The sequence below is a fragment of the Pocillopora damicornis genome, chromosome 9, assembly GCF_964200805.1.
Source record: "Pocillopora damicornis chromosome 9, jaPocDami1.2, whole genome shotgun sequence".
In the NCBI taxonomy this organism is placed as follows: domain Eukaryota; kingdom Metazoa; phylum Cnidaria; class Anthozoa; order Scleractinia; family Pocilloporidae; genus Pocillopora; species Pocillopora damicornis.
The window spans coordinates 2,860,321-2,876,584 of record NC_142678.1 but is presented as its reverse complement, the minus strand read 5'-3'; the positions used below and the strand labels follow the sequence as shown (position 1 = coordinate 2,876,584).

Here is a 16,264-nt window from a genome sequence, read left to right as displayed (position 1 = left end):
ATTTATCCTGAAGAACGGCTGCAAAGGAGTATGGGTGCCCTGTGATGTTCCTGGGAATACGTTTGAATTTCGCGGCTACCAAGGAATCGCTCAGAAGAAAGGCTAACGCTCAAAAGAGTTACTACTACTACATCACGGGCGACGAGTGGGGGAAGAAAAAAAGACCGAAATACGAGTGGTCAGCGGGGAAACAACAGAGATTCCAACCCCATGTGATGGAAAATAGGGAGTAATTATTAGTGCCAAAGGCGCGAGCTTCTAGGGGGGTCAGGGGGCATGCCCCCGGGAAATTTTGCAAATTTAGGTTCTCTCAAGTGCCATTTCCTGAATTTTGACATCATTCCGGCCTGAGTTATAACATACCATAATGCTCTTCGCGAAGAAAGTACGTATAATATGAGTGTTTCACAGTGACAGATCGCCAAAAATTCTAAAGATTAGCAATTTTCCCCTAGTTTTCAGAATTTTATGATAAATCGGGAGAATTTGGTAAAAATCGGGAGAGCGGGAGGCAAGACATCAAATCGGGAGGGTTGGAATCTCTGAAACAAATTTAATGTTTCACAAAGAGACATGTCAGTTATATTTGTTGTAAAGCCGAAATATCAACAGTATACTTCGCTAAATAAAATGTTGCGCAATTTTTCAAAAGTGTTGATGGCACATATATCTTTTACTGCTGTAATAAACAATGGAGGTATCGGAAAAGGCATCGGTGGCATCCGGAAAGGCACCAAGAAGAATTATATTTACGTTTTGTAACTTGCTGCGTGACGTGCGTGACGAAAAAAGAAAACCAAAACCGTGGTCCCCAAATGAATTCTCCCACCTTGCCCCAAAAAATTTTCACATTTTTCGTAACTTCACCTGTTTCTATTCGTAGGTCCGCCCAAGCCTTCATGGTCATTGGCCCCCGTATAGCTGCTGATTATGGCTTATAAATACAGGTGTTTAGTATTAAATTGTAAAACTCCCCGAAGAAGTCTACGACAGTTAGACAAAACGCGTCGGAGAATAAAGAAATTTTACAACTACTGTTAGCAGAGTGCTGCTCACCAATTTAGTTTTAAAGATTTTTTTAAAAAATTTGGTGCGATAGCTGTGGTCAGTTTTTCCATGCAAGTTGTCCGTATATACCTTTCGCAGAGACGCGGGGACAGAGACACCAACACAACATTTCACCTGCCGTTCGGTTCGAAAGTTAAGTTTTCATCCCGAGTTTATTTGTTAAATTAAATAGGAAAAAAACACTTCGAACGGAAAACAGAATTATTTTAACGTCTGGATATTTTGAAAAAAGGTCTTCTAAACGAGTGGCCCTAATTATAAATATTTAAGCATGGTAAACACGTTAGCCTTAACTTTTCTGTTTCTCGAAGCTCAGTGTTTTCCTACATGCCTTTTTCACGTGAAATGGGGCAATTAAATATATATAATAAACGCTAAAAGAACTACAGCAGATGGAAATTTAAAATTTCTTATCTAAAGGCTGAGGATACAAACTTATTAATGACTCTAAAAATATAAAAATCTAGAACGAAATTTTTTTAGAGTTGCTTAGCTTTTCATTTTTCCGGAATCGAAAAAAAGCAAACCAACTGTGATTAACGCCTTAAACAAGTCAAGATACTTTTTTTCGTCATACAACAAGTTACATATCGTAAATATCATTCTTCTTGATGCCTTTCCCGATGCCTCCATTGGTTAATGTAGCAGTAAAAATATTGTTCCGGTCAAAGCGTTTGGAAAATTGCTCAACTTTTTAAGTAGCGAAGTATAACCTGGTAACATTTTGGCTTTACAACACGATTATTTTTTGCAAGTTACAAAACGTAAATATAATTCTTCTTGGTACTTTTCCGAATGCCACCGATGCCTTTTCCGATGCCTCCATTGTTTAATACAGCAGTAAAAGATATATGTGCCATTGAAACTTTTGAAAAATTGCCTAACATTTTATTTAGCGAAGTATATACTGTTAACATTTCGGCTTTACAACACTATTGTTTTCTGCATCTACAACTGATATGTCTCTATATGAAATTGTTAGTTTCGAAACGCGTAACTTGTGTACTTTTCTGTTAGGTTTGTTCCGGTCTATTGTTTCTTCGTTGGTTAATGATTATTACTTAATAAGTTTTTTATTTCAATCGGTGCACATGTACCAGGTATTATATTTCATATTTCATCGCTATAAGTTGCTGTCGACGCCACCAATTTTGTCTGCTATTCATGTACGATCCGCTATTGGCAATCTACCCATAACCATTAGGAGCTAGACCAAAGTAAGTTTTTCTTCATTTCACATTAAAGATATTTCTTTTTTTTTTGATACGTATATCGATTTATTTCTCGCTTTCAGTTCACTTTATAATCGCTCCATTGTTAATTAGGCTAGCGTTATATTTCTCAGGGATATTTTCTTAGTTTAGTTTCTGCTACATTTTCTTTTAGTTCAAACCACACAAATTCAGCTATAACATTACCATCAATCATAACTACGCTATCTTCAATCCTTCTTCGCCTTCTTCGTCTGCGATTTCACACCGATCTCCTTATTTCGTTTGTAACTTTGATTACGTACTTCATTTGATTAAACAGTGATTTATATTGTGCGTTCGGATTGTCTTCTCCGCTACACTAGTAACCTTTGAAGGTTACAAAAGTATTAAATTTGTTTCCCTGCTGACCACTCGTATTTCTGTCTTTTCTTCTTTCCCAGCTCGTCGCCCGTGACGTAGTAACTCTCCGCTTAAAGGTCAGCTTTTTCACTCTTTACGGTGGCCAATTTACGTTTTCAACCCAGTTGTTAACTCTAAATTACCTGCCATACCCTCCCACCGACGTAGCACCACAGTTTCTCTAGGAACTTACCCCCTTAATTCATTTACCAAGGAATAGCACCATTTTCGAAGGAAGAGGAAAAAGGAAAGTGACGATGGTGAATGCAAACCTGCGATCTAGCTATAGCCAAAATAAAGGAACGAAGGAGAGCAGACCTTCATTCTTTCACAAACCCAGCCAAAATGAGTGACCACTGCACTTGTCAACGAAAAATCGCTTTTAACAACTTTCCTTTCGGTGATGTATTGGGTAGCGAAGGAATAAAAGCGCTGAATGCTTGTGTGAAAGTCAAGATTTACGGCAAACCAGAAGTTCGGAGATATGACAAATGCAAAGCCTCGAATCGATTTTACGATTGTTATGTTAGGCAGGAGGGACTAGGGTCACCACATGTTTGGATCGACTTCGATGAAGATGCGAAAGCGTACACCATTGTTGACATTCACAACGCACTTGTTAAGTGTGATAACTTGCCTTACGTCGAGAAATACCCAAAAAGAGAAACCGGCTCTGATGAGATAAGAAAGTTGATTGACAAAAGAAGAGCTGACGTGGAAAGAGAGTGGAAGGAAGCCAAAGCTAATCCAGATGGAAGACAGAAATATTCTTTGGCTGTTGCCCAGCGCCGAGTGAAAGATTGTATGCAGGAAACTTTCCATCGAACGAATGCTTACTATGTACCATTGGGGAATCTTTCAGTATTAAGGACATTTATGATACAGTTAATGACTTTGATGAAAGGAGTCTGGAAACATGCTGTTACTCGAATAGAGGCATGTATGAGCAAATCAGTGAATTTAGAGCTGATGTGGAAACCAAATGTAATGAATTTAATGCTTCTACTGGCACTTGCCACAAATATACCAGAGAAGAGGCACAGCAACTTTTGCAAAAATGTTACTGTGGTATAGATAGTCCCATATACCCTGATTGTTATGGTTGCGGCGCATGTGCAAATGATCCTGATCGTTTGATGTGTATTTTTGACATTCGTGATGCTCTTTGCAAACGTGACAATAAAATGGAGCAGCTTCACAAATACCCTGAACAAGGACCTGGATCTGATGAACTAAAGAGATCAATTGATGCACACAGAGCTGACTTGAAAGAGGAGTACGAGAACTCTCTTAAGGGTGGTGAATCCAGGTCACAAGCTTGCAAGTATTCGCGTAGTGAGGCGGAGCGCCGAGTTAGAGATTGTTATGCCAGTGCCTTTACTGGCGATGTTGACTTATTTCCCCAAAAGAAAGATCAGGTTGGAATGCCAAGGATTTACCAAACTTTTGATATATTTGACATAAAAACATCTCTTGATTATTTTGACAGAAAATTAATTCTGGAAAGGTATCCAGACAAAAAACATATTACTGATGAATTAAAAAGAAAGATTGAAGAAAACAGAGCTAGCATTGAATGTGAGTACAAGGAAGCCACTGCTATTAATGAAATTGAGCATGGTTCTGGATTTATCATCCAAGATCACTTTGTACTTACTAACAGGCATGTGATTGAAACCTATCTAGATGATGAACATAGTTATGAAATTCGCTTTTCCAATGCATCCATTGGTGAACTGTCTTGTAAGGTTACTCATGTTGATCCAGGTAAAGATTTGGCATTACTGTATTGTCCAGATCTTAATTTACAAGGAAGTGGAATTTGTCCATTGCAGTTGTCAACCCAGCCATTGCTGCCAGGAATGCAGATATTTTCTTTTGGTTATCCCATGAGTCACACTGAAGAAACTGCTCTTTTTGTGAATGGAAATGTCTCTGGTTCAAAGAGGACCCTATCAGGTTATTCAAAGGCGGTATTGAACTGCTCACTGAATTTTGGAAATTCAGGAGGTCCAGTTCTGTCCTGGGTAGATGGTGAGGTAAGGGTAGTTGGCATCACAACTCAGAAACATTTTAAAGAGATTTTAACACTGGATGAAATGAATGCAATTGAAAATATTAGAAAATCATTGCAAACCCACACTATTTCTGATGTGAAAGAACGTGATCTAAATTTCCTCTCTCGTGGAACCCCTATTGAAGAAATCCCCAAGTCCTGTCATGTTTCACTGCATCTGCTGACATTAAAACTGTACGATGCTTTGAAAACACATTCTCAATTCAATTTAAGCAATGCATTACCTGGAGATTTGGTGGTTGAGTTTATAAAAAACTTCATCCCTGAATACAATGGAGAGCATAAAGAAGAGTTGATCAAGGTTGTTGAATTGTCTCAGTGAATCAATCAAACATTTGATATTCAACATGGATCCTTTATGACTGTATATCTAAGTTTTTTTAAGATTGTTGTCGTGGAACATAATTTGTAGTAAAAAATGAGAAACACTTTTTTAGGAATATTTAGTCTAGGGGTTGAGATTAGGTCTAAGATGGATCGCAGAATTGTGACATTAGGTGTGCTATGAGTTCAGAATAACTGTTAGAAATGCCTGTATTGTTAAACAGGTCCTGCTACTTTTAATGGTTCATAACTATTCTTGGCATTTGGTAAAGTTTGTTAATTTTTTAATAATCATCTTGCTCAAAGAGAAATTTGTTTAATTAACCCTTTAACTCCCATGAGTGACCAAGACAGAATTTCTCCAAACAATATCCATACAATATCAATCAGACAAGTGATGAGAATAAAGAAAATATCAATCAGGGAATTAGAAATTGATCCAATACCAGAAATTCTCCAAACTAAAATTGCAAGAACTTTATTGAAGACAGTAAAGAGAATTACTGATGAGATCCAGGGAGTTAAAGGGTTAAGCAATAATGAACTGTATGAAGAAACTATGAACTTTGTGATAATGGATTATCATTTTTCATTGCTGATTTTCTCAAACTATCATCAATTTAGAGTGAGTATTATGTAGTGATAGTGTTGTTTGGATTTCTTAAAATAATTGTGAGATATCTTGGGGCTCTTAAAACATAACTGTTTTTAATGTAAAGTAGTATCTGCCACCTGATAGTGGTTCAGAATTTCTATCATCTGTGGTAGATGAAGTCTCAATTTTTTGAGAACTCTCATAGTTAAAAAGACTCTGTTTCAGAGAAGTTTGTTAAATTTAGCAAAAGGAGGACAAAAACTTTAAAGAAATTTTGGTATCACCAAAAAGGGCTACCATTTTGTAGAGATAAATTTAACTTGGACTTCTCAATTTTTTGTTTTTATTTCATCATATATGCAAAGTTTTGCTCTTGAAATAATTGTTAGGTGCTGTGAGGCACCTACTAAATAATCTGGTGTTGCTCAGCTCTTAAAAGCTATTATGAAAGCAGTTATAAAAGTCTCTGAGAAATAAAGTTAATCTCCTCTACCACTTAGGTTCCACTAGAGCATGGCTCTAGACAAGTGTAATTTAGCCTATGCATATCTTAAGCATTTCATTATTCTTTTTTTTTAACCTTTAGATGTATTTTAGATGGATGTATATCAGTGGTTGGTTGATTTTTAATCTTTTTTTATCAAGGCTACCGTTAAGAACTGCAGTTTTGATGCGTAAATTGTAATGTTCTCATACTTGAACTATATTAATTTTGTTTTTATTCACTTGTAATATTTGGTTCTAGTCTTTTGTTTTTTTTGTAACTCAGCTTTAGTATCACTAAGCAATAGACTGCACCTTTCATTGGTTTACCAGTGTAATAACCCATGCAGGATGCTGACAGAACACAAGAAAAGTTTGTAGATATGAGGCAGAGGTGAGTGATTTACAAACTTTTTTCAAGTTTCCCTAGCATCCCAAGTGGGTTATTATGCTGGTAAACTGATAGAAACTGCACTCTATTGCTTTTTGAAATAAACTTAAATACTCTATGGGTCTACTGGTGCAATAAATGATATGTTTTTTACCATAAGGCACTTGCAGTTTCTCAGTTATTTCATAAAATAGTTGAAGATTATTTTCATAATTTCAAAATCTAAATTTAAAGTTTATATTCAAACAAGATATACCTGTCTATGAGTAATTGACTTGTTAATGCAAATTTGCTTTCATCAATCTCCTCTTTCCAAGCTTAGAGGTAACTAATTATTATTATTATTATTATTATTAACTATTATTATAACTGGCCATTTTGGTCATTTTGGGTTTGTAATACTTTTCCACACCTTGCCAAGAGGATGTGTGTGTGTGTGTGTGTGTGTGTGTGTGTGTGTGTGTGTGTGTGTGTGTGTGTGTGTGTGTGTTTTTGTGGGGGGGGGGGGAATCAGGGGTAGGCCAATGATTTGACAATATCATGTTTTATTACAGCTGAGGGTTTCTTAAGTATGCATCAAGTCCTTTACCCTAAAATGTGGTGAATATATTCACGACATTATCATAAGTATTTTTAAACATTTGTAAGAAATCCTACCACTCTGAGAATTTCAAAGCCAACTACAAAAGGAAAAGATAGCTTGAAATTACAATGTTACTTAAAGGAGCCTTTCATACCTATGGACCAGTTTCATATGTTTTGTTTTTTTTTTTTTAACATCACTGTGAATGAGCGCGCCCTGGGGATTAGGAATCCATTTATTACGCGGCTACTAAGTTATTGCACCATTCACAAGATACTAAGAGCAAAACCCGTGACAGCAGTAGTACACTTCTACGCTGTTGCTTCTTTTTATTTGCCTACTTTGTTACCACGACAAAGATTATGAGATAAAACTCTCACTGAGGTGTAGAGCTCGTTACAATGAATAGTCATCTCTCCTCTCAATCTCGACCAGACACAGAATTTCCAAGAGTGTACAACAATGATGTGCTAGGAAACAAAGGAAGGAAAGTTTTGGATGCCTGTGTGAAGGTTAAGATTTACGGCAAACCAGAAACACGCAGATATGATCGCATAAGAGCACAGAAACTATTTCGGGGATGTTATGTGCATCAAATAGGAGTAGCGAACACAGAATTTTCTCCAGCCAAATCCGAAACATACAGCATCGTTGATATTTACAACGCAATGGATAAGTATGAGAACATGCCCTACGTTGAAATTTACCCCAGAGAGGGACCCGGCTCGGAGAAGACGAGAGAGTTGATTGATAAACGAAGAGCTGACGTTGAAAGAGAGTTGGAGGAAGCTAGAATTAACCCAAATGGAAGAAAAATGTATTCCTGGCCTGTTGCACAGCACCGAGTTAGAGATTGCTATGCTGGGAACTTTCCAGGGGATGTATGCTCTTTTCAAGGTCCTGAACCTTTCACCATTAAGGACATTAAAGATGTTGTTGATCGCTGGGATAGAACAGCCATTGAAGTATTTAGTGACCAAAGCAACAGCATAGATGAGAAACTCCGTTCACACAGGGCTGAAATTCAAAAGAAGTACTATGATGCTCTCGCTTCTCCTGGCACTCTCAACAATTGTAGTCATAAAGAAGCACTGGAAAGTTTAAAGAAATGTTACTCTGTTGCTGATCATGGGAAGATCACGCTTAGTAGTAATAATAGTTGCTACAGTTGTCGTGATGCATTTTATTATAATGAGTTCTGTATTTTTAAACTTTATAATTTACTTTGCTCGAATGATATCAAATTGCTGCAAGAGGTTATCAAATACCCTGCTGAAGGACCTGGTTCTGAGGAGCTGAAGAATTCAATTGAAAGACACAGGGCAGATTTAGAGAAAGAGTATCAGAACTTTTGTAACCGTGAAAAATCCAGGCTACCAGTTCATAAATATTCTCAAGAAGAGGCAGAGCGCCGTGTTAGAGATTGTTTTGCTAGTGCCATTCCTAGGGATAGTGATGTATTACCCACAAAGGAGGATCAGAGTGGAATGCCAAAGTTCTTCCAAACTTTTGATATTTTTGACATAAAACAATCTCTGGATTATTTTGATGCCAAAAAGTTGCTTGAAAAGTATCCAGAAAAGGGACACATATCTGATGAAATGAAGAAAAGTGTTGATGAACAGAGAGAATGTATTCTAAGGAAATATGAGATTGCCACTACCAATGTTGAAATTGAGCATGGTTCTGGATTTGTTATCAGTGACCACTTTATACTTACCAACAGGCATGTGATTGAAACCTGTCTAAATAAAAAAAAGGCTTTGAAATTCGCATTTCCAATGCAGCCATTGGTGAATTACACTGTGAGGTTGTTCACAGTGATCCTGGTAAGGATCTTGCATTACTGTATTGTCCAGATCTCAATTTACATCAAAGCGGAATTTCTCCATTGCAGTTGTCAACTCAGTCATTGCTGCCAGGAATGCAGATATTTTCTTTTGGTTATCCCATGAGTCACACTGAAGAAACTGCTCTTTTTGTGAATGGAAATGTTTCTGGTTCAAAGAGGACCCTATCAGGCCATTCAAAGGCAGTATTGAACTGCTCACTGAATTCTGGCAATTCAGGGGGTCCAGTTCTGTCCTGGGTAGATGGTGAGGTAAGGGTAGTTGGCATTGCAACTCAGAAACATTTTAAAGAGATTTTAACACTGGAGGAAATGGATACAATTGAAAATATAAGAAAATCATTGCAAACCAAAACTATTACTGATGTGCCAGAGTATGAAATAGACCGAAAAATAACAAAACAAATCCCCATGTCCTGTCAGGTTTCACTCAATCTGCTCACATTAAAACTGTACGATGCTTTGGAAACACATTCTCAATTCAATTTGAGCAATGCATTGCCTGGAGACTTGGTGGTTGAATTTATCAAAAACTTCATCCCTAAATATGAAGGGGAGAATAAAGAAGAGTTGATCAAGGTCTGTGAATTGTCTCAGTGAGTTCATCAAACACTTAAAATTCTTTGCAGATCCTTCTTTATGATGATATATCTGATTTTTATGAGATTGTTATTACACATAATTTGTAGTAAATTTGAAAAACACTTTTATAGGAATGTTGCTATTAGACATAATTTGTAGTAAAAGATAGGAAACACTTCCTTAGAAGTATTGAGTCCAGGGGTTTGGATACAGTCTAAGATGGATTGAAGTACTGGGTACTCATTTGGCTTTATATTAGTGTGTACCATGATTTCAGAATACCTGTCCAGAAAAAAATTTTGTATTGTGAAACAGGCCCTGGTTCTTTTAATGGTTTGTAATTATAATCTGAGGTTGGTAAAGTTTTGGAATTTTTAATAATTGTATCTCTTAAAGAATAATTTGTAATTAATCATGAACTGCACAAAGAAATTATGTTGAAATTGTAGCATTATGATACACATCTTCTGAACTCTCAAAAAAATAGGAGCATTATGTTGTAATAATATTTGGATTTCTTATAATAATAATTGTAGGGTGCCTTGAGGCTCTTAAAAAAGAAACATTTTTATTGTTGAAAAGTATCTGCCACTTGATAATGGATCAGAATTACTATCATCTTGGGTCAGTTAAATTTCATATTTTTTTTGATAACTTTCAAACCTAACTAGATTCTGTTTCAGGGCAGTTTGTTTAGTTTAACTAAAGTAGGATTAGTAAAGTAAAGCATCTTGCAGGAGTGAGTATTGTTATTAATAATGTTAGCTCTAGTTGTCTAGTTTATTGCCTTCTATTTTGTTAAATGGGAAAAGTTTAATAAAAACTAGTTCTCTAGTTTATTGCCTTTTTTATTAAATGGTTCACTCATATAAAGAAATCAGATTTTCATGTTGCCAATCCTAGTCCCACACCTCCACAATGTTTGTACATGAAAACTTGCACAAACCCTTATGGTTTTTTTTTTCTACCCTGATTGAATTCTCGATTCTATGAAAAAAGGAACTTTGCTAAAATAGGGCCTTCATTAACCCTAACCATGTAATGCAGTCAAGCTTACAGAAAAACCGATAAGGTAGAGTAACTCACATCTTGCCACACTCCTGTGCAAATTATTGTTGAACCACCCAAAACTTTCGGGGCTCCCAGTTACTTTTTTAGCAGTCACCTTTTGACTGCATAAAATTAAAAAATGGTCTCTAGAAATGATAGTTATGTCAATTTGCATGCAATCTGTTTGGGAGATTTGCAAGACATTACAGGACTAAATCTGGGATGATCCAAGTATTTGCCTTAATAACAGTGCAATAAGCCACAAAAAAGGTTACACAAGGTGCTTTATTTCAGACCATCACAGTTATTTGTTCACAAAATAAAATTAGCACATACACACAACAGCCCTTCCAGAAAGCCATTCACTAAAAATAATGGCAGGAATTCATCACTTCTAGATTGGGTATACAGTTTACAAGGCAAACAGGATTAAAAATGCCATCATCAAGCAGAAAAGACCCATAGCTTCAGACAAAGCAAAGCCAAGAATGGCATATGAGAAGAGCTGTTGCTTCAGGGAAGGATTCCTGGCATAACCGATGATCAGACTGCCAAACACTGTACCAATACCAGCTCCACTACCTGAAGAATAAGAAAAACAAATTCAAAGTCAGAAGACAATTTGAAAAGAGGAAACAAAATTTTAAATTTCAAGCAAGCAAATGAAATATGCCACATAAAATATTTCCAGCCATCCTTTCCCAAGACACTGGCATGATTGAATTCAAGCTTGCTCTACAGCTGCTCAGCACTTAGTAGTGCAATTACCATAGTGTCAGAGTGTTACCAAATGGGCTTCTGCTTTCATGTCAGTTTTTTTATTACCCTACCTTTCCTAAGTTGCAAAGGTTTAACTCTTCAAGTAATTGACTGACCTGCAACACCGACAGTAGCTGCGCCAGCACCAATGAATTTAGCAGCAGAATCAACATCCTGTACCTGAGAACTTGTCTGAAAGCCTCGGCAGGCCACAGATAACATGGGAGAGGAAGGGAAAGCCTGAAAAAAGAAAAAGAAAAGAAAAATATATCAACATATACAAAAATTGTACCAAAAAAGCATTGTTTACATGTACTGTTGCACATAGTCATGCCAGAATGGTTAATCAGTAACTAAAATCACGAAGTGTCTTTTAAATCTTCTCCAACAAAAGAATTACTAAGAAACTGGGAAGCTGACACTTCAGCTAGATGGTATTACTACATAAAAAACTGCATCTCTAGGAAGAGGAACTCCTAATTGCCACAGCAAACTGAATGCCACAAACCAAAGTCAGTTTTTTACAAACTTTCAAAAATGACTTGAGAGAGTTACTTCAAGGGTTTTCAGTTATGACCTCTCTTGGAGAAAACCAGTCCTTGACTCACCTTCATTTGAACATTATCTTTTTGGATACCTGAAAATTGCACAATAAGGCAACAATTGTTATGAATAAACAACAGAAGTCAAGAATAGTTTTGTCTTGAGACAGGACATAATTAAAGATACAATCTGCTCACAAGGAAATAGGTGGTTATCTCTAAGAGAGAAGACTGGATGTATTGCTCCATTTATTTAAAGTCAACACAATATTACACTACAGCCAAACTTACTAGGAAAATGACTTGACACGACAGCACGAGACAAATTAAAGATATTCCTGAAAGCAAAAAGTTACAGTAAGGCAAAATGTGACACCTTATCATCTAGAATAATTCACTTCCAAAACAAAAACCCAAATTTTTCCACACAACAATAAGGTATCATTAGTTAAGAGAACTGATAATCTGATATTCTAACTCAAGCCACATTTTTTTTGTCTGGTCAAAATGACAACATTGATTTCTGCAAAGCAGTTTGGCAATTTTCAGATCATTCACTTCCAAATCATGATAAAAGTAAAAATACATAACAAAAGTAGACAGAATTTTGAGGGTGCCTGCTACATGGAGGAAAACCTCAGCTGAAAACTGATCAACCAGCAGTCACTTGCCTACACAATTACTTTCACCTTTTAAATCCCAAAATCTGACAGTTAATTCTCCCTTCAAGCTGATTCACATTTGCTTGTAAATTAGTTATGAGAACTTGGTGCTGGATCAAGATAGCTGTTTCTACCTGATAAGTTTCAATATTCTCATTGCCTGTTTGCTGAAAAATGCATGGATATTATTGCAAGAATTTCTACTAGAAGTAAAAGGGTTAAGAACAAGCCATACTTACTTTGGCGTGGATTGAACATTCTGAAACAAACCAAAAAGACTAATCAACTCCAAAATTGCAATAAAAGTAACAAATGGAATGTAAAAAAAATCTTCTTTATCTTAAGATCAACACAGAAACTTTACACACTTTTTGTACATTTCAAAAAATATATAAAATTGCTCACTTTTCTGTGAAAGTCAATTGTCAATTTTCTTTGGGAATACGTTTTCCTGTTTAAACTGAGTAATTCATTTCATATAATCTTGCTTGCCTTATAAATATTCGTTTGAACACTGGAATCAAGAGTTCAACATTAAATCCTATATTGGATTCTCTCGGAATCCACCCCCAAGGCTAAACGGCGAAAATGCTGGTCCAAGGGTGGCAGAGACTAGACTAAGCAAGCTATAACATTCCTTAAAGACGATTTCCTACACTACGAGGCTCCTATAGTTTCCCGGTGAACATTCCAACATTTCATGACGTCTAAACCTAGTATTACACGTGCAAAATCAGCGACCAGTTGCACAAGCCGTGCCGGTTAATACGTTAAACGGCAAATCTGCTCAACACAACGATAAAAAAATGACCCTGGGTGAAATTAACATTTACTTGGCGTTTTTAAAGTTGTTTAGTTTAACCTCAAGCACTTTTAAGGGATACATACCATTGCCAAAGCTTGTGACTGGGGACGAATGGCCGTAGAGAGCGGCCGCGATAGTGCGCGACCATTGCCAACCTACAAATATTAGTGTATTTTCGTAAATTTACACCATAAACTCTGCAAAATCTCACCAATTTTTTACTTACAATACTCCTAGCGACTGGGGAGGTAAATTTACTGCAAGAAAACATCTTTTAGGATAACTTCTTTGCCGATTAAGCCACGCTCCGTAATACTCTCCAAGATGGACGGCGAGGAGGGACAACGCTATGCAGGCTGGGAGATTCACAGCGACCGCTTGGTGTTCTGGATACTACCTCGCTTGTGTGTTCAGGGGATCGAGGCTGTACCTTGATTGGTAATCACGAGTAAGACTTTCATGGTCTTACAACGAATTTTATGACACCTAGAAATGACAACTTATTGATTTGTTTGTCGTTTCTTTTTTTTTTTGAGGAAATTTTAAGACACATTTACAGCATTTGGGTTGTGCTGGAATTTTCACAAGTCCTTTGTACCTGCCTCTGACATATTTTAGAGAAATTGTTCCAGTCGAATGAATCCTGGGAGGAGGGGATGGGACTAGGGTGTAAAAGCCAGTGGTTGGCAGCAGCATCTCCCCAATCATCTCCCCCCCCCCCCCATTTTCTCCTACTTCATCACAGTAATACGGCTTTATAAGTAAGAATGCTTGTCCGTGTTCATGATTAAAGTTTATTAATTTCTTCAGTAGAAATGATTGTCCCTCTTGCCGTCTGAGTTAACTTTTATCAGTGCTCAAAAACTAACAGCCTTTCATAATGTATACTCAAACAAAAAACAAGAAGGTTTTGCTTTCAGGTTGCCTTTCATATAGAAGTGACTGCGTTATTATTATTTTTTGTTTGTTTGTTTATAAGCCCCCGTCGCGTGCATAATTTTCAGGAAATAATTTTTCTAATTTATCTAGTGTCCGAAATATTTTCGGTTCAAAATGAATACAGTTCCTTCGTATTTCACAGGAAAAAAATATTAGAGCGTTCTAATAGACTATCTATAGTTCATCAGAATGAATTTCGGTAGTTTTGCTGTTTTCTGACACTAATTCAGCCTCGCTATCAGAATCTACATCAGCCACAATCTCCTCAACATCCTCATTGTCAGCCGGTGATTGAGCCTTCGTTCCCGTTTCTGCTGATTTCTGATCATGCACAGAGCTTGAATTCTGAAGATGTATCTCGCCTTCTATTTCAGGGGTTCCATCGAAGCCCATGTCCATAGCTACCCCTTCCAGCACATCCTTGCCATACATTGAAACCAGTTTCTTTAGGGCGGTTTCATAAAGTTCCTCCGGAATAATATTTTCAAAGACGTCAGCCAGGAGAACCTCTCTTTCCCTAAGAAACTTTGCGTCAGTCATGGCACCCTCGAAGAAAAATATCAGCGAGTACAAAGCCCTTTCCCAGGTCATAGGCTCCCAGCCGAGTAAGAGCTTAGCCTTACTGATATCTAGGGGACCTTTGGTAACAGTAGGATAAGAATACCACGTTTCCTCATCTTGAGAGATGAATTCCAGCTGGTCAATGTTCATTTTATCTGCCATGTCTCGGAGAAGTTTTTTCAATGTAAAATGCTCATCAAACGCCACATTGATGGCTTGATTGTGTACAGCGGGACCGACATCCAATACTTTCTCAATCGCTTTGGCGGCGTCTTCCACATGTATAAGGCTAAATTTTGTGTCGGACACACTGCTGGGCATATGTACCGGGTGTTTGATGTCTTTATGGATGCGTATCCACAACTGGTAGGTCCAAAACCGGAAGGAATTATCACGTGGTCCAATAACATCCGGGAGTCGCAAAGCCACATACGGGAATCCACTAGACTTTCTCTGTTCCTCGAGTACCTCCTCGCAAGCCAACTTGTCATGCGCATAGCCTTCTTCTCTCTTAAGTTGCAAGCGTTTTTTCCTGTTCTTCGGTCGCACGGCATCCTCTTCAACACTGGGCCCGGAGTGCGTTTTCTCGCAGACTTCATAGATAGAATCGGTGCTGATGTACACGTAAAGACCGACACGATCATGCAGTATTTCGACCACCTGTTTTAATTGTCTTGCGTTGTATGAACTGAAATCGATTACAGCATCGTAATAACCGGAAGTTAAAATCTCCTTGCATTCAGTTCTCATTCGCATGTCTCTATCACAAATAAAATGCTCTTTTACAAATGGTTTGATTCGCTGGTCAGAATCAAAGTACCAATTCCCACGATTCACAATGGTGATCTCATCTCCTTTGTCTAAAAGTCTCCGTACAGCTTCGCTTCCAATGAACCCATTCCCACCAAATACCAGAATTTTTCGACCGCTTTTCCCATTTTTTCCTTCTCCTATAGATTCTTCGCCACAAGTGTAATAAAAATAGACCAGAAGATATGCTAGAAGCATAAACATTTCTCTAATCGCGTTCATCCGCATTGTGTAGTTAGTGAATCTGAGCTAAACGACTTTCTATCACTTTCTTGCTCTTTCAGTAACGGAGAAAGTTCAGTTCACAGCTGTGTTTACCTTCTAACCGCGTAAGGTGTATGCGATCCAACCACTAAAATAAACGCACGTTGTTTGCTTTTGAAAGCGAATAAAATCATTCTACGTTCCTAGAAATTTCATTGTTTTCTGCATAAAGATAACGTGTCCTTTTAGCGATCAATAGCCTTGAGTAAATTTTTGCGGCGATAGCACATGTGAGGTTATCGATGATCACACCTGTTCGCAACTCTTTTTCTCTACGCGCGGTTGATTAGTAAAGCTCATCACACTA

General features: G+C 37.3%; 2 protein-coding genes and 2 pseudogenes across 4 annotated transcripts; 2 read left to right on the top strand and 2 right to left on the bottom strand.

Moving 5' to 3' along the window:
- The first annotated feature begins 2,182 nt into the window (after nt 1-2,182).
- On the top strand, nt 2,183-6,707 carry LOC149039629 (uncharacterized; annotated as a pseudogene). The gene is made up of 2 exons (XR_016180033.1): nt 2,183-2,285; nt 2,896-6,707. The product of XR_016180033.1 is annotated as an uncharacterized LOC149039629 (transcript).
- A 689-nt stretch (nt 6,708-7,396) lies between these two features.
- Nucleotides 7,397-9,689, top strand: LOC149039628 (uncharacterized; annotated as a pseudogene). Its single transcript, XR_016180034.1, has one exon. The product of XR_016180034.1 is annotated as an uncharacterized LOC149039628 (transcript).
- Nucleotides 9,690-10,881: 1,192 nt separating this feature from the next.
- LOC113676009 (ATP synthase lipid-binding protein, mitochondrial) lies at nt 10,882-13,734 on the bottom strand. The gene is made up of 7 exons (XM_027192618.2): nt 13,610-13,734; nt 13,467-13,538; nt 12,818-12,837; nt 12,208-12,254; nt 11,983-12,011; nt 11,491-11,614; nt 10,882-11,197 (listed from the first exon to the last, which is right to left on the bottom strand). The coding sequence occupies exons 1-7, from the start codon at nt 13,652-13,654 to the stop codon at nt 11,028-11,030; spliced, it is 507 nt and encodes a 168-aa protein (XP_027048419.1). The 5' UTR covers nt 13,655-13,734; the 3' UTR covers nt 10,882-11,027.
- Nucleotides 13,735-14,162: 428 nt separating this feature from the next.
- Nucleotides 14,163-16,030, bottom strand: LOC113675968 (uncharacterized). Its single transcript, XM_027192570.2, has one exon. The coding sequence runs from the start codon at nt 15,919-15,921 to the stop codon at nt 14,497-14,499; it is 1,425 nt and encodes a 474-aa protein (XP_027048371.2). The 5' UTR covers nt 15,922-16,030; the 3' UTR covers nt 14,163-14,496.
- Between the last annotated feature and the right edge of the window lie 234 nt (nt 16,031-16,264).